Raw genomic sequence first — 27,809 nt, 5'->3', positions numbered from 1 at the left:
AACTTGACTCTGCGCTGGGCTGATCACAGATTTTTTAAGAACTAAAATTAATGATGAAATGTTTCTTGTACTAGGCAACACCCGGAAATAAGTGAGCTGAATGTCAGCTGCTGGCTTTATGGGAACGTAGAAGTGACACTTTGCTGGCCATTTTATAGAGTTACTCACACATGTGTCCTTGTACCTGTTGTATAAAATATCTGCTCTGCAATAACAAAATAGAACAATATGGGCCAAAGTGAGTGTGTCCCCTCTGCAAGCCTGTGTCTGCTCTTGGGCTCAATCTGGACCTCCTAACTYATCCACAAACTCAGCCCAAACMAAAAAAAAAATCACTGTGAAAGATGGGTATTTGTTTCCTCCCCTTTGATCTGCTATTTTCTAAAAGATTGATACTCATTTATCATTGGTCCACRTGGAGGTTTGTGTGTGAATACCTTGTTTACTAGCTTAGTACATTTGCTTAGTGAGGGATCTGTGTGAGCAGGAGCTGAGGCCTCTCTGCTGCTGTGCTCAGCGGTGCCGGAGCAGGGCCGGGCTCTCCCACGCAAACAGTCCACGGGAAGCCCTTGGACTGTGGGTGGTTCCTGGGTAGAGGTGTGCAGGGACCTGGGGCCCGTTAGTACTATATGCGGTCGGTATTTGGGTCGCCCTCTTTGTAAGAAACTTGTACAGGCAGAAATTGACATGGAAGAGGGAAAAATCCCAATTTTCCCTAGGGACAAACAGTATTGATTTCCAACTGTAGTATCGATTTCCAACTGTAGCTACAAATGTCAGGGAGAACAGTTCCCACTGAGTAGCTGTTTTCCCCTCTCATCAGTTTAAAGCAATTGAATTTATGATAAACAAGGCCGCTTGTTCACAAATGGAGGATTCATAAATCTCATCCCAAATGTTGTTCAGGAGAGCTTTTTAACGGCTTTAATGAGCTGCTCAGCAGCAGAGGCCGTGCTGCAGGGTGCTCCGGGGGCTCCGTGTTCGGGGACACGTGCGCGGGGCTGTCACGGCTCCCGCAGACGCGCGCAGTGCGGAGCAGCAGCCGCCCCGCTGCCGCCGCCGGACACGCTCACGCCTGGCACAGCGAGGGAGGCGCCTTCTTTTTCCCCCCACATGCAGATTTTGAATACGAGGGGTATCTTTTTTTTTTTTTTTTTTGAACACTTATATACATGCCTATTTCGTAGGAAGTTTAAAAGGCATACACTTCTCTAGTCTAAGTCATGTGAAGTCTGTCTAGGACTTAGAGCACATGGTAACAAATAAATGATTACCTAGATCCATTGTCTGCAATAAGAATCAGCCTCCAAAAGAGCAAGGAAGAAAATAGGTGCTTTGAAACAGGGTCTGAACCCAAGCTCTCACGAGTTAAACAGGAAAGCTTAAAAGRCCTTTTGGAGCCATTTTTATCTTAGAGCTTTCCCCCTCTCTCAAATCAGGGAAGAAGAACCAAGGCTTGCAGCTTTCCGGAGGGGACAGGCCATCAGCTGTCTCTGACTTAGCCTGGTCCTCAGTGAAGCTTGAATATTCTCAGCTCTTTAAAATGTAGGCAGAGTGACCAGCCACCATCAAAGCAGGCATAAGGCGCTGGCCTTCCAGCCAACACAAGTTAGAGTAGCACTTCCCAACTCAGCCAGAAGGAATTTCCATTTTATTCTCCTGTAAAACTGGGCACTTCAATTTATTTATATTCTGTGGATCTGTGTTATTGGAGAGGGGCTTCCAAGAAAATCTTCACAGCCTTAAAAGTGTATTTGTTTTGAATAAATACTTCTGATACATGAGATGACACATTCAGAAGTCTGTAGATAAGAAATAGAGACAGCATTTTATTTGGTTCATGTTCTTTTCCATAAAGGTCAGCAATAAGACAGGCCCTGCTAAGGGCAGATGACTGCAGGAACAGGCRTGTTGATCAGCTCCTCAGCTTGCAACCAAGGACTTCCTGAAGCCAGGATTCCCATAGCAACCCTTGCAAAGCTCAGATGTGGTGCACGTTCATTATGCGGGACGAGTCCTTAAATTAAAAAGAGGAACATTTTGATTTAAGGGTTAAAATCCRAGCTAAAAATAATCTAAATCATGAAAGCAAATAGACTTGTAATTCTACTCAAAGTTTTTTTTTTTGTTGTTGTTTTTTTTTTTTTTTTGTTTCCTAACTTTTTTTTTTATATTCTAGGTATATTTTTGCTTCCCATTTTTTTTTCTACATTCTGAAATCTAAGTACATATAGTCTGCAGTCCAAGTGACAGATGACAGATATCTTTGCACCACTACTCAGGATCTCTTTTTGGTAGTGAGACAAAATTCAGTAGCTCCTTCTGCTTCTGAGCACCTCTCTGAGCACTCAGGCTGAGGCTTTCACCCGGACACCTCCGGCTGCCGATTCTTTTCCTGGAGCCTCCCCCCGGGCTGCACCTGCTGTGTGCACAGGTCATGGCAGCACACGGGTCACTGGAGCACATGCCTTGTCACAGCGGGGCTCCAAAGCCCTTGGTAAGGTGCTCAGGTGYTTCCAGTACCTTGTTAAGGTCTTCAGGAGAGGTGCTCAGGTGCTTTGAGTCTGAGCAGGAACCAGTCAGTGACCTGTAGGAAATGGCTTTGCCATCACTTAGGAGAAGTGGTTGGAGGAGGAATCAGGTATCCTTGGGATTTTCTAGTTGTGATGTTTTGCCATTTTAGGAAGATTTGGCTTCACCAAATTACTGCTGTTAACAAAAGCTGAGTAAGTTTTGGTGCTTTTGAATAATGAGTGTCTGCTTCAGCAATAACTCGGAGATGGAGAAAAGGCTAGTTCAGGAGCAGTTGCAGTTTTCAGAACTGCATTTGTTCATTAGATTTATCCATTTGTGATAAAATGAGGCATAACTGTACTTGCAGTTATTTTCAAGCTCTCCTAATAACTGGGTGCCATAATGTACTATCATCATCACAGAAGAGTATAAATTAGTTGCTTTACCTGCTTTTGCATTTGTCCTTTTGTATTTCTCCGTTTTTATCTTCACCACAATGAGACAGTAACAAAATACGTGTAATCACAGGGATAGAACTATGTGCTGGAAGGCACCAATAAATATGGAGCAGCTTACTTACTACAATAAGCTGTCACAACTAATTTGCTTATAAAATCCTTACTGTCCTGCCAGTGAATTAACACGTAGTCTCCAAAGACCTATTCTCATTTTGGTGATTTCTCTCAAGCCCAGTTACAAGTGGGTAAACTCTTTCTCTAGCCTTCCTTTAAACTTGTTTTCATGTAAGCAAATGGAATATCTGTCAGTTTTTCCTTATTGCCATGAGATTGCTACTGAACCAAAGTAGGAGAGGACATACTAAATTTCTGTAATAGTTTTCCTTGTCACAGAATTATTCTCAATTTCCACAGTATTTATTGCATAGAATCCTAAGAGTTTAGATTGAATGGGACACTCATAAATTTCTCTCTTTTGCTTTTATTAGAACTTTATACTCTTGTACTGGGAGGTGTGTGGGAGGTCTTTATGCACAGGGATCATTGAAAAATCAATCAGTAGAAAGAGATTAAAAAGCATTAGCATCCCTGATGCCTGCATGAGCTGCTCACCTGGGCGGCTCTGACCAGAGTTAGGGCTCAGCACAACCCCGTGGGGCTGCAGCAGTCGCTGTGGATCCTTTGCAGGGTGCACAGATGTCCCAGACATCTCTGATTKACACTTGTGACTTACCGAGCAACTAGAGCTGTAGGCTGCATGAGTAGATAGCTCTGCAGAAGCAAGCAGCCCTGTGGTAGTTGTTCACATATGGAGATTCTTGTTTGACTCTGATTTTTAAATCCTATTTATTCAACACTTGGTGAAAGTTTAATTTATAATTTAAATAAACACAATTCCAGAGTACAAAATAAGAAGTAAACATATATTTTTTTCATTTGCAGAAGAGCTAGTAAGATGCTTTACTTGGGTTAAATTAACCCTAGGGATTAAATAAAATGTTAAAATGATTGCAACTACGATTATATTTTGATAAACAAGTTAATTCAAAAAGGTTATTCAGTTGCCCTTTATTTATAAATATTGCCAAAGAATGGTGAATCACCACCACAACATGTAATCAACGTTTCTTCCATTCCAAATAAATTTCTTAGTCTGGATTTGTCAGTTAATGACATAACTCCTGGTTAATTATTAATGCAGACATAATTATGCCTATTCCGTAAATAACCTTCAAGCTTCCTAGTTATTAAAAAAATTATTCCTGTTGAAAACTGACTGTTATGTCATCGTCTAGATGAAAATTTTTGAACTCCAAGGTTAGGGCTTTTTGCCTGTAGAAAAATTATCCTTATGCTTTTTGATCACTATTCACATTATATTTTATAGAAAGAGTAATTCTTATGGACCTCTGCATTTCCTTAATTGTATATATTTTATCACTTTTTGCTTAAAATAGTATATAACTTCAATTTCTACATTTCCCAAAACGGTGATAACTCCCAARTCCACCGAAGGTTTAAGCTTGTGCCTTTCAGGTTCAGGCATCCCATGGCCTCTTGGTTTCTTAGGGCGCTGAGACTCTGCCAGCGCAGTGGGGCTGCACGTAAAGAGCAGCGCCGTTTGGAGAAACACTCGGGTTGTGTCCCCGACAGCTACCAGAGAGGTGCTCCTGTTTGGCAGAAAGGTTTCACTTGGACAGTTGTCTTTATGCACATTTCTGCCCGCATCTGTTCTTCCCTAAGCTGCAAGGGAYTATTTGTGCAATAGCATAGGTAGTGTTCATATATAATATTTAACCATGAGCTGACCATGTGAAAGGAAACTCCTTGCTAGGCCCACAGTGCTGCCTTCATGAGTCACCTGTGCCAGCGTTAGCCTTATTTGAGTCACTTGAGCAGTAAAATCCTGCCAGCCACAATCATGCATGTTATAGAGGCAATTTCAATATGCAGAGTCTAGACACTGAAAAATCACTATTTTGATTGCARTCTGAGAGCAGCAGGGGAAAACAGCTCTTCCGTCCTGCCTGCATTCATGTCCTTTTTCTCTGGATATGTAATCATGCTGCAGATCACCTGTCAGTCCTAGCAGCAATGCGGTCTGCATGTGGTCATCATTTTAAGTCCCTTAATGCCCAGCCCAAGCCTCTCCTCGCAGTGGTGGTTCTGCTCATTTCTAGTACTCAGTTCTTTCACATTTCCCAGGCTGGAAGTGTTGCAGGCTTCCTGCAGTGTATCAGAAGCATCTGCATTTTATAGCTCAGAAAAATTCAGCTGAGCTTTCAGTAACACGTTATGGTGGCAGCAGTCTGCCTTACATTGCTGAGATCATGCTTGGATTTATGGTCTCATTTGCAATCTAAATTTCTCAGCAGCAGAGCCGCTAAGAAGACTTTGTCATCCTGAAGTCCTGGCCAGCTCTGTAAGAGCCCAAGTGCAGGCGAGTGCTTGACACCCCGGGTAACCTGTTTGTGAGAGAGCAGCAGGCTCACAAATGCTCACCAGTAAAGGGGGAAGGCTGAAGTCCTCCCGTTACGGAAGATGGAGCCACAGTTAAGCTCATTGTTCCCCTCAAACTCCGGCAGCTCACACTTCATATCCAGGCTTGCTCAGAGCACAGTTAGCTGGAGAACAGCAGCAGGGACTGCGGCTGCAGAGCCACCCCTCCGGGCAGGACGGTTCACTGGCTGGAGCGCTTCAGCCGACTCRATCATGCCAAACACTTGAACGTTCTCATGTGAAATTCTCTATTCCCTCCTTTCCTTTCCCTTCCCCACCAGCTATCCAAGGAGGGAAGAAGTTAATGCTTAGAGGAAGGGCTTCTCCCAGCTATGAGAGGAACAGGTCATCAGCCTCAATCCCACCAGCTCCRAAGGGAAGCTGTGGTGCTGGCAGCACCTGTGTTGCTCTAGCAGTACCTTACTGTAGAAACAGTTTGTCTCACATAGTCAGATTTCCAGTATTTTCTCTTTATCCTTATGCAAAGGGCCAGATCAAGGCACATAAATACTGCAAACGGATAATAAATAAACTGTATATTTTTTGATCACCATGTAGTTCACTGCTCAGGAATTTAACAGTACTTTAACTGAGTCTTATCTTCACCAAACAGCTTTAGCATCTTTCCATACTACTGTGTCACTGAGACACAGGATCTATTAAAATAATCCTCAAATAGCTCCTTGAAAACTATGCTATACAGTTTTACAAGTTTATAGTTTTATAGTTTCACAGTGTTATTCGACATAGAAATATAACAAGCAAACTAAAGCAACAAAATATTTCTTAAAGAGTAGGAAACAGAATGAAGACAGTTTCTTATTAATTTTTTATTAAAATTGAGTGRTTTTTTACATATTTAAAATATTTTATACCGAAATTATGTAATATTTATGAAAACATTTGTATGCAAACACTTGCATAAAAATATGTAAAGTCACGACTGAGCAATATAAAGCAATATATAGCATGATTCAGAAGGTTATTTCAGGACACTAGAATACCTGAGTTTTCAATAAGCTGGTTTTCTGCGTGTCACTGATTTTTAACAGCTGCATTTCATAATGTATCTGATCTCATGTAAAGAGCACTTCTTTGGTTGGGAGAAATTGCAGGGCAAAGGTAGGTGAAGCAGAGATTACTCAAGATGGATCTTCAGAATCTTCTTCCACGGGAGCATCTACCATTTGAGATGTTAGGAAGGACTCCCAGGTAGCAAGGCACTGAGGAAAGAAATAGATACATTGGAATACAGCAGATGGGTTTCTGTAAAACTCATAGCCAAGGAGAAAGAGAAGAAAAAAATAGCAGAATGCATATGCATTGTCACAAGCTGCTTTTATGGGACTATGGTGAGAGCTAAATATGGTTTCCTAGCAGCTCAGCGACATGCAGAACATTGGCCAGCACGCTGAGTGAGCTGTAAAGGTCACTTCTACATAATGACAGGCGCACAGCGTGAGCATCATAATTGTACGTGTTAGCATGGAAGATGCTCACATTAATTATGCTCTTCTTTAATCTCTCCCTTTAGTTACAGGCAAAAATCTCTTCCAAAGAGAGGGCATGCTGAAAGAAACCGTTCCTGTGTAATCTCTGTGGATTCCTATTGTATACTCAGTACTCTTCCCAGTTAAATTTGAACAGTTTGTTTCTAAGCACACACACAATTCATTTTTTCCCCTGAGTAATCGAAAGGGAGGGTGAAAATGGCATCCACAGGACAAATGTCTTCCTCTCCTCATGGAAAAGTGTATTTGCAATTGTACAAACTACTTTTTGATTTGAAGCACCAACGCTGTAGGCCGTAAAATTTAAAAATCCCCAAATGACTTTGGTTAATTGTGGCTTTAATGAGTGTCGGCAGCTTGGCAAACCATTAGAAACCACAGCTGAGTCTTGCTGAGTCATGACCAGCCTATGGTGAGTAACTGGTGGGTGTGCTGCTGCTTGGTATCCGTAATACCATGTTGCTACTTTTTAAACTCATTAAAACTTGCCAAACTCTTGCAATAATTTTACTATTGTTGATGCTATTAAAAAAAGGAAAAAAACACCTCTTGGAATGGGAATGTTGCAATGAACCCTCACACTATTGACAGTGCAGCTTATTTACTACTTACTGTACAGACTTTTCATATAGAATCTGAAATACTCATAATAAATAGGTCTTCTGAAAATTCCCAGGAAATATCTTTTCTGACATTAAACCCTGGACAACATACTCCATGTACTTGAATTAATTCAGCATCCTGAAAGTTGCATCATTTTCCAAGTGAAAACTTTCATCACCAGCTATTCAGGCTATAATAATTTGCTAGGCCCAGCTAAAATTAAATATATAGGGTCCATCTGTCATTGCTTAGGAGGTATGAAAAATATCCTACAATTCATGCTGCTTAAGCTTACAGTCACCTAACTGTCATGTTAGACACTTCTAGTGACTGCCATCAAAACTCACCCAATAGGAATTGATTTTATATTAAAGAGCTTAAGTCCTGGTATTGTTGCATATTTACAGGCGTTCTGTTTCAGTGGTCACAGATGTTTACGTAGAAGTTCAAAGACATTATAGAGGAAATRGACAGTATGACAAGAATAGGGGAAATCCATGATGACAAAAGGAGGAAGAACAGAAGAGGACCATAAAATCAGAGTAACAGAATAGCATGTTGCAAACTGATGCCTGGCTTAAGTGGTCTTTCTGACCCTTAGTTCAGAGCCTTTAAGGTTTGGTCATTAAGAGATTTTCGCCCAGCTCATGCGATGGTGCTGCTGCTGAACCCGAGAGGCTTGAGCTGGAAGGTGGCGTCTTGCTTTTAAGGTGTCTTTGTGGTGGCTCCTGGCAATGTGTTCCCACCCTGGCTCTTGACTCTGAGATTTCTGTTTGCTGGATAGCAACCTGGATAACCAGCCCAAACTGGATAACCAGCATGGACAGCTGTAGGGCACATCTGCTTTCCTAAGACTTTTTCTAGGTGTTGGACAAGAAATGATCACTGTCCCTTGAGCAGTCTTTTGTTGGTATTCCTTTTCTAAAAAAACAAATGTGTCAGCACTGGCTGGAATATAAGAATTTTAAAGCAAATTCACAAAATATTGCTTATCTGGCTAGCTACAATCTACTGAAGTCTTTCTAGACAAAGATTGTTTTTTCTTAGGGTTACATAAGTTATTTGCTTTTAATTTGTTCTCATTTCTATAAGCAAAACAGGCTTTCCAAAATGTAAGAGCCATGATGGCTTATTTCACTGTCAGACATCACAGCACTGCCACATCAGGCAAGTTTTATAATTAACCATGCCAACACAAAACTAGGTCTTTGTGCCTTAGGCTCAAGCTTTTTATATTGTACAGCATGACCTGCATAAATAACTTTTTTAGTGATAAATGCTTTCCCATTATTACAGAAGGATTTTTTTTTTGTGAAAAAAGAGATCTAAATAGAGGACCCAGACAGCTTGAACAAAGACAACAAGCAGGAAAAACAAAAAAACAACAGCCTCAGTGCAGGAAATTGGATGTGCTCATGTAGGCAGACACCTTCATAACCTGGTGACTACCAAAGTCTTTTGAAAAAAAAAAAAAAAAAAAAAAAAAAAAAAAGGAAATACACAAAACAAAATAGCAAGAGCTTAAATCAGGCTACTTTACCTAAGTATTTTGAATACTGTGGCAGGTTAGAAAATGGAAATATTTGAAACAATAGTGAAGAGGTTTTCAGATAGTACAACTGCATCTCTAGCTAAACAGAGGTATAAAAATAGAATGTGCAGGARGGATGAGGACAGAGGCAGTGTGTCACATGCCACGTCTGTTTCCATTCCAGTCCCTGTTTTCCATACCTCTTCGTAAAAACACAGTTTATGGTGACATTTCCTAGAGGGAAATCTAAAGTCTTCTGTGTATGTGAGCAAGAGAAATATAACTGTTTCATAGTTTCTGGGTGCAAGGAAACAAAAAATAGAGTGTAAAGAAATGGGGGAAAATGGTTCCCACTMTAAAAAGGTCATCCTAAAATGTATTTTAAAAAATATTGATGTTGTAATACTTGCAGGTTCACAGACTGATCCTAGCTTTGAAACCATTTTCACAGAGAGAAAGTGGTTCAGCCATGTGGGAATTTCTGAAAATCACTAAATTCCAAAGCATTGCAAAGGTACAGTGTGCTCAACATGCATGAGCAGCTAACCTTGCTACACAACCAAATGACTAGTTAAATGCATCACTAAAGAGGCCTCTAGGGTAAACAACAAATCACATCTATTTTTCAACAACTTATACTAGACAGAGAGGTACTTAAGGACTTGGAAGTTGCAGTAATGGGGAAAGAGTATCTGTTTGACCTCATGATTTTTTGAATCAATTTAAGTCAATACAGCAATGTCGGTCCCCAAAATAAACCAAATTACCTTTGAAACAAAAATGAATTTCCTGAAAAGGAAAAAGGAATGGATTTCTTAAGAATAAGGAAATGATTTATGTTTTCTGAAAACAGTAAGCAGTGTCAACACCAATAAGAATCTCACTACACAATCAAAGATAACTTYAGCTCTGCATCTGACTAAACTGCAAAGGTTTAACAGGATTAGTTTGACATGAGAAAAGTAAAATTAGAGGCTACGCTGTAAAACAAAGGCTCATTCATGCAGAAGAAAAAATATTTTCTTTCAATGCCAGATCTAATTAAATATTCCTTGCCATTCAACAGTAGAGAAAAATCTTCCTGTATTTACCAGAGTGCCTCATGAGCAGTGGGAAAGCAAACTCGGGTATATTTGCTGTCTCTGGGTTTACAATGTCTAACTTGTCTTTGGATCATGCGGCAAAATCTATCCCTTTATTCAGGCTTTTTTCTTTTTAATGATTAGAATGGGTTAACAAGGCTCTTTTGTCTGCTGAGAAAATTAATGTGTTTCTCTTCTCATACAGTCTGTAAAGGGAAAAAAGGTAAATGTTTAATCCCTACAGATCTTTGAAGCCACAGTTMAACCTTGCTGCATTGCTTTTGCTAACTGTGTAGCAGGCAGGGATCCTAGCTACATAACAGCAACAACGCTCAATAAYGTCTCCGTATCTTGTTATATTTTTACTAATGATGTATCTTTAGGCCACTGCAGAATATCTGTCTAACTTAATGAAAATACTTCTGGCCATAATGAACTTTCTCAGCTGTAAGCTCCACCCTGTGGACAGTTTGTGATTTCAGCTCTTTAGAAGATCTGAATTAAGAGGGCTGCTACTTCAGGCAACAGTATCACACCTAAGGCACAGGAAAAAAGAGTAAAATAACCAGTGTGGCATTAACACGTCCTGCATTTGAGAACCTTTGTCTGTGAATAAGATGCATAAATGGATGTTATTTAACATACTTTGGAAACAGCTGCAAAGTCCTGATTTCTTAAATTAAAATTTTTTCATGTTATTTAAGAAAATCCTCTRTATTTTAGGAAAGCACTTCCAATGATTACTGATATTTACTGGCTTYAAGCCTTTGTGGAATAGAGAGCCTTAACATCTACCCAACTCTTTTGTGAAATGAAGGCTTTATGCACTCTTGAGATCTACTGGAACAACAGCAAGTGATCAGTCACGGTAGTACTTGGTTCCTGAAWGACATATTGCATGTTTTATAACAGCCTTTAAAACTTATAAAACTTTAAACAGTTTTATAATGTGTTTTATAACATTATTATTATGAGGACAGATCTCATTCTCATGGGTCTATATAGGAGCACATTGTAAGCTTGCAATGCTCAGCATTATTTAGTGTCTCTGTTTCAGGCACACTGAGAGACCCAAGGAGACTGGTGATTGAACAGCTGCAGAAACAAAGAAATACCTCTTGTTCAACTGCATTAAACATAAACAGCCAATAAACAGGAACACCACTGAAATATCCCCACTTACTTTGAATTACTGCATGCAGAGAAATGTAATTTCAAGTAATGCTTTAAAGCAGCATTTGATGTAATGTGAACAAGAGCTCAGCTTAGGGGAGACGTACTCTTTTATGCTCGCTAAGTGATGCCTGACAAGTTGACAGCAGAATCCTTAGGCAACCAAATTAAAGGAAAATCTGCATAACGTCATACACTTTCCCTGTATTTTTTACAAACAGAAATATCATTTTAGAAATTCTAGTGTACCTTTAGACTGTTTTGTTGTTTGATCAGCTCAGTTTTCATTTTTTACAAACTGTACAATTTTGAAGGACTSGATTCTCTAATGCAAAAGCCAGCAGAAAACATGAGACGTTTGTCCCGCATTGCTCTAGAGCGGTTGGAAGTGTGAGGGATGCAGAGTGTGGCCACGAGCAGGAATGGTTCCTGGTTAGGTTGTGTGCCTGGGAAATGAGGAAGTCATTCCCCAAGTCCCAAGACTGGGAAATGAGGACCACAGAGAAGCACTGCCATAGAGAAGAGACACTGCAGGGGAAGAGGCGTGAGCAGGAGCTGAACTGCAGGAAAGGCTGTAGGAAGAATGGTAAGCAGGGCCAGGGACTGAGTGAGAAAGCAGATGCTGGCTCTTYGGAGACAGACACGCAGAAGAGCTGGTCAGTTCATACGGAATACTTATGGCACTGCAGTGCCTGAGAGCATGGACAGACATGCTTTGAAACACAGGCCTCCTTCTGTGAATGGGTTAGTAGGGAGGGGAATAGAATAGTATGGAAAAATGGGAATAGGTTAGTAGGGAAAAATGCAGGAAATGAGATGAAGGATRTTAATGCAAGAGTAGGCTTGTAAGCATCAATGGTGCATCAATAGCATGAGAGACTACTTTAACTTCAGACCTGAGAGAGAAAGGTAATGATGCAGAAATGACCAAGCGGGTGAAATACACTGTAAGTGAAGCAGTGTAATAGGCACTCTGCTTCTGCGTCAGATCAGAGTGAAATTCAAACTATTTAAAGCAGGATTTTGTTTTCTACTAAAAGTGAAAAATGATATTCCAGATCTCGGGTTACTGAGATGCTCCTCCTGAATTGTTACTTCCAAATGGCTGAAGTGGTTGGACAGTGCTTCTTTTTCTGCTCTTTTCAGAAGCATAACACCTCCAGTTTGTAATAAGGCCCCTGTCAGCAATCCCTCCACCCAATCAACYATCAGCTTCCACTGTGAGCTTCAAAGTAATTCAGTAGGATAAACTATTTTCCCAAAATCTAGATTGTTAAAGATGTGACAGCAAAAACATTTTTTTCAGGTGTCAATATACAAAAAAGAAATCATCAAAAAGTCATGACTTAGATAAATTTGTCCAGTATTTCAGTGACAATTTAAGAAGAACTGTTTGTGGTTACAGCAATAATTATTTTTTTTTTCTCTGTGTCATATGGTCATAATTTCATATTCATCATGAAGACTGGTATTCTGGATTAAAATTCTAATACAACAAAAAGGATTTCTTGATGAGAAAGAGAATTGAAGGGTTATTGTTGTGCTTTAGTTAATCATTCATAACCAAAGTGTTCTAATATCTTCCAATATTGATTTAACATATTTATTCCTGATGTAGACATTAGAGTTAATCCATAACTGAAGAAGATGTGAGAGGATGCCAAAAGTTTGCTGCCTAAATTCAGAAAATATTTTGATCTTTATGTATAACAACAGATTGTCAATGTCTGTGCATCTCACAGACTGTATGTTAATTAATTAGACTTGATGATCAAGAGCTCTGTCTTTTCAATTATGTTCTAACAAAATGATTTGCAAAATCAGGACACTGTCATCACCTAACGGGCAAGCCATAAAAAGTTCAGAATACCCACCCAGGAGTTACGGACTGCAACGACATATATTTTGAAAAATATTCTTCTGCAATTAATAGAAGGCTTATTGTACTATTTCTTCCTACAGGAAGATAAGTTCTTAAAAAGAGATCTTTAAAAAATTCCAGACATCTGGGATATTTTCAAAATGTGCCCTCTCCAGAACAGTATTCCCTATGATGAGATTTTACAAAATGCTTAACATATTCTGTTACCTGCCTTCAAGGTTTCTAAGTATACATTCTTGTGAAAGGAATTCCTACCAAAAATATTAGACATATTTGAATTGAGAATAAAATGTAACCATTTTTCTTTTTTCCAAAGAAGTTTCAATTATCAAAAAGTAGTTTGTTAATTGTATATACTTGTAGCATTTGTATATGTTAAAATGTGCAATAATCTTTGCACACAGACTCCTCAAAATTGTATTGCTATAGCTTTATCCTAGCAATCTGATTATTTCATGAAAGACAATTCCTTAGCCGAGAAATAACAAAGAGAATTTTCTGAAAGTGTTCTTTAAAAATAAATCATTTTTTATCATAAAAAATATTTATGCAAATTTGAGCTTTCCACAGGGCTCCTTTGTGGAGTTACCTCCAAACTGAAATACAGTAGCTGATGTTGAACCAAAAAATACGTTCCAGATTTTTGTGCTAAGTAAAACAACACTGCCCTCTGTTGATGATGAACTCAGGATCAACAGTTGGGGCTCAAATAAAATTCAGCTTGTTTAAAACATGTCGAACTAGGGAAAATTGACCCTCTCTTTCCACAAAAACTGATTCTGAAGTTAACATAGGTTTGAATTAAAATGCAGAAGTTCTTCCTTATAAGCAATCCATTGACTTCTCYACTGAAATAATCAATGAAATAGTAACATTGAAACAAGCAAGTGCATTTTACCTCTTCATAATAATGGAGATTATTCTCAGCCACATTCGTGAATGCTGACCTCATATCATACTGCATGTTTTGCTTCCATCTCTCCCAGTCAGCTTTCAGAGCATTATTGGCACATTCTACTTTGTCTTCAAGTTTCCCAATTTCTTCTGTGATCTGAATATGAATCACAAGCATTAAAAAAACAGTAAAGTCACCACTTCAGAAGTGATTGACACTGTGTGATTGTTGTACAATAAGATAAACAGAACTACAGAACCACGGTTGACATTAAATGTAACAAGATGATCATTCCCTGGTGATGAAAGTTGAATTTTATTCCTATTGAGTAGGTCGATACAATTTCTGAAATATTAAGAAAACAAATTCCAGACCAGCATTAAAGCATTGCTGAAGACAGTCCTAGTGACTGTAAGTTATGGACACTGGCACCTCTTCACAAGTACACCACAAACAGCTGTTCAGATATCAAGTGGGAGAGGCAGAGATCAAGAAAAGTGCTTTTCTCAGCCAGAGAACTTGTTATCTCCTGAGGTTTAATGTGTGACTCCAGTCTGCTTCATCTGCACTGACCTTGGGAATGTTTTGTATTCTCCTGCTGCCTAACTTCCTGTTTGCTAAATCACTTAATGTTCCTGTGACCTGTGCTAAAGATCTTACAGACATTTATCAGGTCTAATCACAGTCTGAGATCCCTTATCATGGTGGAAATGCTCTTCAAATAAGATTAGAGCTCATGCCACTCATTGTCAGCAGAATTTGTGGCTATTAGATTGCACTGACAAGTTCAATCTGACATCTGTGTTGAGATGATTATAAGCTGAATGAGATCTGTTTAGAATTAAAAGCGTGCAAGGAGAGTTCAGACTCTGTTTGATACGAATTGCAGTAACAGCACTGTTTTTTTCAGGCTTTTTGTTTTTTAAGACCTTTTATTCTGGAGTCTGTCTGACTAGAAAACCTCTGCAAAATATCTCAACACATAATAAAAATCAAACCATAATTTAAAGACTAAAACAACAGTCAAAGGTTACCCGAACAAAGTGCAGTAAGTATAACATGCAAGAAGTGCTTCTGCTCCACTTACAGTAATCTGCAATAAATCTACAATTACAGACTTGCTTCTTTCTTACTCTTCAAGGAAAATAAGTTGATCAAATTTGGATAAATCTTCATAATAAAGTACAAACCTGAATATTAATTATGAGAATAATTAGTATGCCTACATCATTAATGAATTAATGTTTTATTTGATGCAATGCTTTATATGCTTTAATTTGGTATGTTTGTAATCCTATCCATGGGTGATGTCATTCTGAAATCAATTCATAGACTATTAGAGAAGAAAAAACAGTGGTTAAGATCAGTGGAACAGTATCTTGTTCCTTCAACAGAAAAATGAATATAAAATCCCACAAGAACATATCTATAGCTCTTCAAAAGAACAGTTTGCTGTAGAGATAAATAATAAATCCCTTCAACTTCAGAATTGAAACAGAAGCTGGGCAGAAAAAGAGGTTTATAATAAAAAACATTTTTAGTACATGCTGCATTAGTTTTAATTATTGCAGTGGTTAGACCAACTATATATAAATACCGATGTCAGACAAAGGGTTTTAATTATTGTAACAATCATTACTCAGTTGTTTAAAAAGTAACATACGTTCATTAGAAAATCTACCCTTATTTACTCAAAAACTCGCCTCCCAGGACAGCTTTCCCCAAGGCCTTCATCTTGTCTAAGCGAGACAAGGCCCAGGATGTTGCAGCTGCTCCGAGACGCTGCCCTACTCACCGCATCCTTTTCTGTCCTTCTGCTGGCTAGCGCGTCCACTTTGGAATCGAGCTCGCCTTGGATTAGGTCTCTTCTTTTCAAAACGCCCTTAATAGAGAAAAAAACATGAAGGAAGGAAGCCAGTTTTAGTTGTTTTTTCAGAAATCCATCATGCAGCTGGGATATTTAATTAATTAAGCTAGACTACAGAAATGACAAGATTTGGGAATCTTGGCACAATACGAGTTCTTAAAAATATTATTAACACCATCAGTGAAGAATTATTTTTAATTACCCATATTTTTCTTATGTGATTTTTCAAGGATTTTAATATATCCACAGTCAGTACTTAAAGAAATTGCCATACATAGCATCACTGACAGTTGTGTAAAACTGCGACAGAAGTTAACTTAATATCAAATCAATCTACAATATATCCATATTTTAAAACAGCAACAAGTTTGTGAATTCTTGTAAACAAAAAACATCTATATGAGTAAATGCTAAAACATAAAGAAGAATAAATATTTAAAAATAGTATCCCAGATATGTGACTTTAAGCCATCAATATTTTTTTTAATTACCAAATGTAGTTCAGCAAAATCAGATAAAATGGAAATAAAAAAATGATGGAGGTGCTACTATTGATATATCTCTCTATTTTCAGTATATCTCATTCTCCTCTACAACTTCACTGTCAGCCATTGTATTTTTAACATATTGTCAAAAAATAATTAAGAAGGCAAGGAAATGCAACTTGTTGGACTACGAAACAGGAACAGTGGTACAGATTACGTTTCCATTTCTGATGGTCTGTGACCTTGAGGAAGTCATTTGAAGTTCTCTTTGGCTGAGTTTCCTCATCTGTGTGCTTATCCCACATAAAGGTTGTGATGCGTTAGTCATTTAAAAAAAATAATCGGAGGCAGGAAATATGTAATTRCAAATCTCAAAACTTTTATATTACCTTGCCAGAACTTGCCACAACAGGTTTGACTGCTTCTTCTGTATAAAGAGATCTGCACTATTTACTTGTAGCATAGGGCAAGCTAAAACAGCGCAGGGCACAAGCAGCTCTAGTGTCTCTAGCTGTCGCGCKTGACAGACAGAACTCTGAAATCTTGTCACTTTAACAAACACAACAGAATAATTTAGGAAGCTAAACTGCAAATATTTTTTTCAATATTTCTTTTTGAACAGATTCCCCCATAAAAAAATATTGTTAAGCCTGACTTTGGAGAATTCTGAGTAACAACAGTAATTTTATTACTAACGTGCAACAACTATAAGCATGTGCTGACTTCTTACAAAAAAAAAGGAATTAAAAGATTATTATATTACTATATTTTGGTATAATATTTAGTATAATTATTTATTTTAATTTCTTGTACATGAGGCAGCACATAGGGAGCTACACTCCCTGTGAGTCAGTTAGGAAGGAGTCAGGCCAGATGTAAATATTTTGGCAAAGAATTCGTCTCTTTCCTCAGTTTAAGGCTGAACTCCCAACAATGAAAAATACAATAATTAACACCTTTTACTGCATAAACTTCATCTGTCTGTGCATTATCTTGGCCACAGTGCAGGAAGGTATCTGTCATTAGGGGTTAAATCCCCCTCAGAAAGCAGGGCTTACTAGTGCGACTTACACGGCTGTGACTAATAGTCACCTTTCCAAACTGTGAGATGGAAATAACTTGTGGTAAAAATCCATGGTGAATAAAAGAAACASCAGTAGAACAGAATAGATGCAGGAAGGTTTTCCTGTGGTCAGGACCTTGTAGCAGCCCAGTGCTGCACTGGAAACACTGCATCAGGAACCTTGTTCCCAGGGAAAAAAAAAACAGAAAAGAAAAAGGGGCATCAGTTCTGTAGCTAAATATTTTACATTTTCTACTCATGTAAGAAAAATACATACTAATGGAATTGAGGGTATGTATCATCCTGTGGCAAAGAGCAAAATATGTTTATATATGTTTATAAAGTAGAGAATGGAAGGTCCCTGCTGTTCTGGAAAAAGAAAACAAATCTTACAAGTATATTCTATGGAGGGAAAAAATTCTCTCCCTCTTTTTCTCCAAACGGATCCATTTCTAGATGAGTTCATATTTCACCAGTGTCAGGTCTTTCTGGACTGTCGTTCCTCAACCCTGTCTGCTGGGTTACTAGAATGCAGAGCGCTCTTACGATGACAAAAACCAGACACACTTTAGCACAGGGCACTCAGGGCTACCTGCCACACACCAAACTAAGCCAAACTGCACATATGGCCACAAACCATCCCTAGGGGAACCTTACCATGAGTATTTCRCTGTAGAGAACATATTCATGGATAATTGGCAGCAGGTTTTCTGAGAGCCCTGTCATTCGTTTCTCTGTAGCCTTGCAACACTTGTCAATGCAGCTGGCAACACCTTTCAGGGAGTCCGCTATGTCTTCCTCTGATGCCGACCAAAGAGTGTGGATGGGGCCGTATTCCTTCATTTCGTTAAAATACTCTTAACAGGAACATACACACATATTAGTCTTTTCTTTGTTTAATAGGTATCGTCTAGTTGTAATCCTAATTGCAACTTCATATTTACTGTGAGCAAAGCAAGCAACTAAGTTAAAGTTCAAACTTGCACAAATGACCAAGGTAAGTAAACTGCAGCTCGCTGTTATGAACCAGTAAGTGAAGTCACTGGGTCTAAGCAATTGGCAGAACCCTCAGCAAAAACTCGGTCATTTCAAAGGATACAGAGATTCATGGAGACCTGAACTGCTTCATGTTGTCATCATGTAGAAGGACACAGGCCACAGCAGCCTTGGACAACAGGCAGTCTTCCATTCTTTTCTTTCTTAATCTAAATATATGGATATTCTAGGGATTATTTCTCTCATGTCCGTAGCCCTAATGATAATCTGCCTGTTGTTGCACGTCTGAAAGATTGAGGCCTTGGATTTATTGTGCCATTTGGTAGTACTAAAGTTGGGCAAGTCTGYATGTTTACAGGCGGGTACCATGAATGTTTCCTTCATGTCCTGAAACCAATCATCCTCACAGTTGAATTTATAATAAAGAATGYCCAACAAAAGATGTAAAGCATACGTGGCTGTATACCACAAAGAGCATAATTTCCTTTTAAATCAGTTGGACAAAAAAAACGCATGGAGGACGGGAAGAGCCCCAGGTTGAGTTGTGCCTAGCAGTATTTGCTGAAGCAGAGCTCACAGCAGCTCACCTCCCCAGCAGTGCTGCCCTGCACACCCCACGGGCTCTGCAGATTGCTGTCTGGAAAACAAAGAAAGAAGAACTATCCAGCAGCACTGGGAAGACATTGAAATTCACAATATTTTGCAACAAATATTTTGGCTCCAATACCCTGCAATTAAGGATCTCAGCCAGCTATTTCTACTGAAGCAAGCTACAGCAAAAATAATCCTTTCTCCTCCCTACATAAAAGCCCTCCAACTTAGGACACACTGAGATCAGGTCCTGCACACTGAGGCATAAGGTCTCGGTTATTAGGGAACACAGGGTAGCTCTTCAAATTACATTTTATACACAAGTAAAATCTCTCGAGTAGTAACCAATGGATATTCACATGACCATGACTGGTCTGAGATCAGAGTCAGTATCAGAAAGTGAATGATTCAGAGTGCCAAGTAGGTATTATCATTAAGCAAAAATTTGTGCTTAGGAACTCATCTTTCTTAATCAAGGAAAACTCTACCCGTTAGTTTTCCATGACAGAAATTATGATCAATAGAAAAGCTTTTAATTGCTATAAAAATTTCTGCTTTACTAATACAGAAACCAAGCTACAGCATCAAACCAAAAAAAAGAGGGACTTTGGGATGTGGAATCTGGACAGCATTAGCCAGTATGATGCAGCATATGAAACTCTTAACTATTTACACCTCACTTAAAGTACAAAACAAAGGGTCATGCAGTTCTMCAATAAGAACAATAAAAAGCTAGTTGGACTTGTATTTTCTTCCAGTTTCCTCACTGAGTAATTCAATGGTATGCTAAGCAAGTTGTTAACAGATTTTTCAAGCTGATTTGCATGTATGCCAGAAGGATGACCATTAATATAAATACAGATCTCTCTCTTTCCCTGCTTGCTTGGAAAAAGTATTTGTCTGGCATCTGAAAATAAATTTATTTCTCAGATCATTCACTTTTTCAATATATTTATTTCTTAAATCAAGAAAAATGATCATTGTTGTTTGTTACTTACCCCTTTCTTCCTTGTAAATTCTATGAGCTATTTTGTCCAATACATTTATTTTCTGACTAAATGTCTCCATGTAATCATTCATTTCTGTAAACATTTCTGGTCGATTTTTAACTCCTCCTCTTACTGAGGATGCTACAGCTCTTACAGTTTGTCCCATTCTGCTCAGCAAACCAGGACCTTGCTTCTTGTGTGATGAAAGTTCCTAAAAACAATATATGCTGTTTACCTTCATGTACATTTTTAATTTCTCAGAAAACAATTTGCTAATTAAGTCTTTTTAAAACAGAACTACATACACAAACCTCAATGAAAATAAGAATCAAATGCTTTTTAGTGTATAACGCTTATTCTAAAATTTTGAAACCTGCCTCAGAACCATAATAGTTATGTTATTTATTAGCTAAGCTTTTCTGGACAAAGATAAGCATGCTGTGCATTGTGCTCTCAAAAAGAGTGATGAAAGAAGGGAGAAAACATTTAGTCTTTCATTCTCCAGGGTGTGAGCTAGTATTCAGTGCAGTAACAAAACTGCTTTGGAAGGTACAGCAACCTTTAGGGCAATACACCTGATTATTACCAAACACACTATGGTCAATGTTAACTTGTGGCAATAATACTCTATACATTTCATGCCTTCTTTCAACACTTTTGTACCAAGTCATGGTTGTGGACTCTTGTATACTGACCCAGGGAGGCTACTGGTTTACTCCGCTAAGATAAGACATCATTTACTGTAACTGTAAATAAAACCAAAATAATTTTACCCAAGCCTGTGCAGTAAGAAAAATTTTGAAATCTTCATTAAAAGTTAGAGTTGGATGATCAGCAATGCGATTCAAAAACTTATGTAAAGCTTTTCTTCGAGTCTCTATGAATTCATCATTAAATCGTTCCACCATTCCTTTCATTATGAATTTTTCAGGCAATGGCTAAGGAAAAAAAGAAAAAAAAGACTTGCATAACTCCAGATAATATCAGAGGTATTACAAAAGTTCTTCTACTTACTAAAACACACAAGCACAACTTGTAAAATCCATCAGGTAAAAACAGACTGTTACAAAATTAACATCATCAAGAGTGGTATAAACTGRTTCTTGTAGCACAGTGCAGCCGAACACAACTAAGAGTGAAATTAATTACAGTAACAGGAAAATAGAGAAATAGCCTATGGGATTTTTAATTATCACATGCATATAAAACTAATGAAAGTAGATTAGTGTTTCAGAATCTCCAGAAACTCCAGAAAGACAAAAAAGATCCAAGGACTCAAACAATTAAAGTAAGTTTCAGCGAACATACAGGAATAATCAGTGTTGGATGTGCTTCTTCCAGTTTGCTCTTTAACCAGAGGAAATCCTGATACCGCCTACGAACTTCATATTCACTGGAGTCAAATTCAGAGCGAGATGTCTGAAAACGATAGAAAAAGAAAAAAAGAGGAAGGCCCAGAATTTTATAATACTAAAAAAAGAACAATATTGTGGGTTTTAAGACGTTTGAGAACTTGAAGGAAATACATATGGGGTTCTATTTTGCCTGTGCTAGCTGGTTGCTGTATATTTCTGAAGTGCAGTCAGCTGTTGGTATGAGAGAAAACATACCCTATTCTAGAAAGAAATCAAATTTCTACTGTATATAAGAAAGCAAGCATTAAACTGCAAACAGAATGACTTGTAATGATCAGCCTACAAAATGTCCCCCAAATATTTCCAACATTATTTTACTGAAGCACTTCCCTCTCAGGAACCATGGTTATGTTCATTACTTATAGGGATATTCTTTTAAAGTAATCAAATATTTAAGAATGAGGAAAGTCCATTTTTTTAGCATAAAAAAAAAAAAGTTGACATAGGTCCTTGGACCCTGCTGACATTAGTCAACAATCCCCACTCAAAACTTGAAAATCTTGTSATAGAGATAAGATTTATTGCACTGTTTAATTATTCTACATTTCATAATCAATTCTAATTTTGTTAGTTTTGTACTCCATGCTTAAATTGCCAGCAAACCTTTAATGCTTAGGAAAAAAAATGCTTATTACAGTGTTGAAAGATTTCTAAGCCATGACATTTATTTTATCACTGCTCTATCTTCTGTAATCAATGTAGAAAAGAGTCCATGTTTTCATTAAAGTAATGTCTGCTTAACATTCATTTTTTCACAAGAGACTTATAATGTGACGCAAGTCATTTCAAAAAACCTCAAACATACTTTTGTCAGCTAATCATTTTTGAGGGCCAAATAAAAATTTCTCAATCTATGTGGGAGAAATGCTATTATTTTATCATCATCAACCAGCACTACAAATTATGTACGATAARAAAGGACAGGATAGACACAAAAAAAAAGCAAAAGAAATCCACCTACAGACCTTCTATACTTGCCTGAAGAAAAAACATTCTTTTTTCTACATAAACATCCATAAAGCAAAAATTATTGCTAGCAACTACTCTGTTCCCATTCCTTAAATATTTTATGAGGAATTGATGATGATGAATAATTCCCATTTGAAAACTTGATTTTAAATGAATCTTTTAAAAAGAACTCAAAGTAAAATAAATTAACACAATGATTCTCAAAACGCAGCCTGCAAAATACTTGCTGGTAATCTCAAAAGAGTTGGCTGCTCTCATAATGCTGACTTTATTCCTCATTCCTAGTGAGTAATTTGCATTCAGGGCAGCCAAAAATGCACTAATTTGATTTCTAATATTACCTTTTCATTCGAGAATTGCTGCAGCTTCCCCAGCAATAATATGCAACTGTAAATCAGAACTAGACTTCCATGTGAAAGTGGATGTGGCAATTACAAGAGAGTGGGATTGAAAGGCTTTGTAGCAGCTAACATTTATTCAAGCAAAAACATCACTATCTTGCAACTGATCCAAAGTCATGAATACCTGGTCTGATAGCGTGTCTGCAAACCGAATCAATCGTTCTGCTCTTTCATATTTCTGTGAAAGATCACAGCAGAAAATGCTGTTTTCATGTGGAACTGATTTTGCAGTTAAGGAATATTAATTACGTATTTTCACAGCCTCAAAGTCGTGAATATGTATGCGTGTAGACTAATCATGCTGGATTAACTTGCACTATCTACCCTACAGTTTCCTACAGCTTTCGCGGTCATAGCAAGTCTCAGTATAATTTTGAAATCTGAGTTAAGATATCAGAGAATGATCCATAACAAGAGTCAAAATGTTTTAAGGTTGCAATAAAGTAAAAATATACTACTACTGTTTTTAATGCAGGCCATTAAGAGCAGCAGCAGCAGCTTACCTTTGTGACTACCCTGTACGTAATAAATGTTTCAATGGCTGTAATGTGGCTTTCAGGATCATCAACTGTAATGAAGAGATCTTTTAATTCTGGTTCATCTTCAAATTTGTACTGGTTTATCATAGATGAGGGGGATGTTGGCATTGAAGGACTGAATGAGTTTGCCTCAGCCAGGGATGCATCCTGCAGGTAAGACACAAGAACACACTTATCAGTTCATACTTACAGACACGTCGCAGGTGCTAAAATGGAAAGTTCTTAAAGGTAAAGCAAAGGGCAGATGAGAGGACTGCATAACACATTGCAAATTTTTATCCTTTTGAATATTTGCTTCAGTGAGCAAAAAATGAGATTTATTGTATTGCTGATGAAAAAACAAAAGCTACCATGGTACAAGAATGTTGCGCACACCTAGGAAGACAACCTGCCTGTGAGTGCTGAAACTAGTCCCCTAACTCTGTGGGATCCTTGTCAGCTTGCTCACAAATGTTAGCAGCAACTTACTCAGGATTTACAAAGCCTGAATTATCTCTAGTAACCTGAACAGGGTAATAAAAAAGTAACTAAAGCCAAATCATTTTTTATTGTAACTGGAATGTATTTTAAAATAAATTTTGAAATCGAAAATTGTTGCAGAGACACATACCTAAGTAATGTTCAAAAAACTAGTAAAAATGACATGATAAAAATGCTGTTTGGTTTCAAAAAAAAACCCTGAAGCCACTGGTCTGCTGAAGTTCAAAACCGCCTTTTGATAATATCTGCCACCTTCACCACAGCACTCGAAGAATACTTCCTCATAACAGCCTGTTCTGCTCACTGAGGTCACCGCTTATCACTCAAATGCTGAGAAACCAGCTGGAAACAGACAAAAAATCTATTTTCTCCCTGTGATGCAAGTCTGGATGAGATCTACTACTGTACAATCTTGAAAAATAAAGTGACTAGGAAAATAAATTCCATATACTAACTCAAAAAAAACTCTAATTACAGGAATTAAAACTAATAATTCTACTTTATATATAAATAATACTTTATATATAATGATGTATATAATATATAATTTATAAAATATATATATTTATATATAAATAATAAATATAAAATATATTAGTTAGTGAGAAATGAATACTCTTCAGCACCTTTTAACACCCTGCAGCCTGTGCCCCCTTCCCATCCCTGGCGAGCCCACTGGCTGTGGGCAGCATCGCCGGCGCTGCACGTGCTGTTCAAGAAGCAGCTCCGTGCACTGGCCAGGAAAGCAAAGAGGCAGAAACCCCCACAGCTCTTGCAGTGCAGGGCCTTTGTCCTGGGTCTCTTTCCTCTAAAACTTGCGGATAGGTAATTGCCCCCTCACACTGGCCTGACATCAGTCAGCGAGACTCCAGAATGGGTAAGGTAAGGAAAATGCTCGTATAGCACCAGCAGCCTCCAAGCAGGCTAAAGTCCACACACAGCTGCCTAGAGCTTTCTTAAACATTAAGTTAATTAAACATTAAGTTCTTTTTCAGAAATACTATGAATTAAGTTTTCTGTCATTATGGAATGGAGACAAACATTGAAAAACAAGAGTTTTGAAAGGAAGATGGGTTAAGATTTTAACTAATAATAAAAGTGCTGACAGCTTTGTCAATGCTAGGTGACCACATTGATACCATGGAACACAAGGTTTGACTGGATCAACACTGTGATATGTACGGTACTTTCCATGTTGAAACTGGAATAAAGCAGGCTGTGGAATTCACAGCTCAACCTTGAGAAGCTGTCTCTGCTGGAAAGACCTCACAACTTTCTCCATGGTAACAGAAATTAGGATAAAGGGAAAAGCAGCTCATGTTATATAATGCTTTGCCGGAGTTGCCAAATGAGATACTCATCTGTAATATTTGAGATATGTCAGGGGATACTGGGTCAATGGTTTATGACACTATCAGGTTAAATGACTATGAATTTTTATAAAACAAAAAGCCTTGTGTTTACATCTTGAGTAATAACTCAGGATATTGAGGCTGCCAATTTTTAAGAATCCCATTTTTCAGCATTTTGGTACCTGGCCCACATTCATTGACTAGGCTAAGAAAAATGCAGTGAATCCCATCGTGAGGCCTGGGGTTGCAGGAGAGCTGGGCCTGCAACTGCCAGGCCACTGCTTGAAGACCCCTGTGTGGGAAACACCCTAAAATGCTCTTTAGCGCAAGCAAACCTGCCTGTGAACCTGCAAGCGAACTGTTACAGAAAAAATGGTCTAGACTTTCCTTTTAATAGACAGCACACAAACAGGAGGAAGCCCAGAAGCAACCTCACAGATCTTCCTCATCTCAGCCCCCAATCTACACCTGAAAGGAAACTATGAATTTCTGGCCGATGAATGCAGGTGTCCAAGACTGAAAAGCACACGATGCTTTCACATGGGCTGATGCATTCTCTTGTTTACAGAAATAGTGATCGCTCTGCATGCATTAACAGTTGGTAAGCTTTAATATAAGCAGGAAATACTTTGCACCAATACAGGTGGCTGAAATTTAAAGGTATTCGACATGCACAAGCAGTAACTTGTATTGCCTATGCTTGTCTTTATTTCCAAGGAACATCATTCTCTTAACAAACAAGCAATGCAAATGCTGATATATTTTATTTATATTTTTATTTTATTAGGCAGAACTGCCAGAGCTTACTGATAAAAGCCAAAGAAACAAAACTAAAATTATAGCTTTTGCATAAAAGTTCAGGTCATATATCTCCTGATGTCAAATCAGGACCGGGTGCTTTTCTAAAAAGTATGATTTAACTAAACCCAAATTATGCTTCAGTAAAACATAGATAACTTGGTGAAATTTAGCCTGACCTCTTGTAAGTTACAGACCATTAAATCACCTAATAGTCCCTTCTGGCCTTAAACTCCATGAATATCACAAACTGTACTGCAAGCATGGTTTAAATATATAGCTCCTTGGAATGAAGCTCCTATCTTTCAATGTTTTTTGTTAACATCTACCAAAAATATGTCTTGTTTACAGAAAGAAAACATTCAGTTTATATTTGCCATTACATATTTTCAAATGGGAAAAATATTGGCTATTTATTGTCACACATCCTGTTGCACAGTAATTTAGAGACCAGGGCCCAGGCCCCTATTTTTCCACCTTAGCTCCCTGCATGTTTTTATGTTGTATTTTAGATGGAATCTTGGTAATGCAAATAGATACATCACATACTTTTTTAATGCTTGATAAGATAGGAATTAAACCCTATCTTAATCAAATCAATACAAAACAAAAATCATTATCTGTTAGCCGTATCATACTTAGTTATATCCATGTTAAAGGAATTAATGATTATCACATTAAAGGAAACTACATTTTGCTTTTGGTATCTCAGAATATTGGGAGACTTGCTCTTTATTACTGAGAGGTATTTGTTCATCTCTGCCTGGCAGAGACTGAGATTTTTTCCAAATGTAAAACTGAAAGGGATTTTGCAAACTAATAAAAACACTGCAATGGGAGTCACACCCCAGGCACCAAGAGCAGCACGCTGGGCATCCCACCCAACATGCAGTGCCCCAGTGGAAATAGGCCTTTGTACAGAAACTGTGTTTTAATATTCTTGACACTATCTTTATAGGTTAAAAGGCAAAGCCAGGTCCCAAACTCAGKATTAACCTGAACACCCCATTTGAATTCCTTATTTGTCCATTTTCTGAGCTGTTGGAGGATATTCTCGTGTACCTTTTCAGCTGCTTTCCACCTCACACCTGTGAGTGCCAAAGTGACTGGAATTTGGTCATAAAATTCCAGATTCTCAAATTCCAGATTCTTTTCTCAACTACTTGATGTCAGTAGCTGACATAGGGGAGATTCAGCAGCAGTGGCAAGCTGGCCTGTGAGTACCGGGATAGCTAATTCCGTGKGTTTGCAGGACCTCCACCCTCAAAGATCTCCTTGTTATTCCTGGTGTCAAACTGGAGATGTCCTCTTTTTGGACCTCCTATGTGAAAGGTGTCCATTTCCAAGCTTCATTTGGCAAAAGAAAACCCATACCGAAACTTTGGCATATTTATATTTAAATGCTGCTGCAGTGTTTATTTACATATACATATGTAATACATGCCAAAAGCGACAGTAAGATTATGGTGCCTCAAGATAACTTGGTGGTTTTAAAGCCACGACGGTCACTGCTTGCACAGCAAGACTTGAGCTGCAAAGACGACATCCCTGGCCCTGAGGCATCCSCTGCTGCCCGTCACGGCGCGGCCCTCACGGCGCCGCCGTCCGCGGGCACGGCGCGAGGCGACGTGTCCCGAGCGCCCGCGGCACGAGCCGCGGCCCCGCGCCTCACCCCGCGGGGGGAGCGCGAGCGGGGGGAACAGCCCCGCCAACGGC

The 27,809-nt window shown here is 38.4% G+C and overlaps 1 protein-coding gene across 1 annotated transcript in view; it reads right to left on the bottom strand.

Annotated features, from left to right (window-relative positions):
- Positions 1-6,395: 6,395 nt before the first annotated feature.
- SNX7 (sorting nexin 7) overlaps positions 6,396-27,809 on the bottom strand; it is a 22,109-nt gene continuing 695 nt past the window's right edge. Inside the window, exons 2-9 of the mRNA XM_026037960.1 lie at positions 23,428-23,610; positions 21,448-21,558; positions 20,913-21,077; positions 20,149-20,350; positions 18,221-18,420; positions 15,944-16,030; positions 14,152-14,304; positions 6,396-6,694 (exon numbers count right to left, since the gene is read on the bottom strand). Coding sequence (XP_025893745.1) covers positions 6,614-6,694; positions 14,152-14,304; positions 15,944-16,030; positions 18,221-18,420; positions 20,149-20,350; positions 20,913-21,077; positions 21,448-21,558; positions 23,428-23,571 — 1,143 coding nt within the window. The 5' untranslated portion in view covers positions 23,572-23,610 and the 3' untranslated portion in view covers positions 6,396-6,613. The remainder of the gene's footprint in view (positions 6,695-14,151; positions 14,305-15,943; positions 16,031-18,220; positions 18,421-20,148; positions 20,351-20,912; positions 21,078-21,447; positions 21,559-23,427; positions 23,611-27,809) is intronic.

Source organism: Nothoprocta perdicaria, unplaced genomic scaffold, assembly GCF_003342845.1.
Source record: "Nothoprocta perdicaria isolate Ctin4 unplaced genomic scaffold, notPer1 scaffold_20, whole genome shotgun sequence".
Classification (NCBI taxonomy): Eukaryota; Metazoa; Chordata; class Aves; order Tinamiformes; family Tinamidae; genus Nothoprocta; species Nothoprocta perdicaria.
This window is presented reverse-complemented; position numbering and strand designations above follow the sequence as displayed.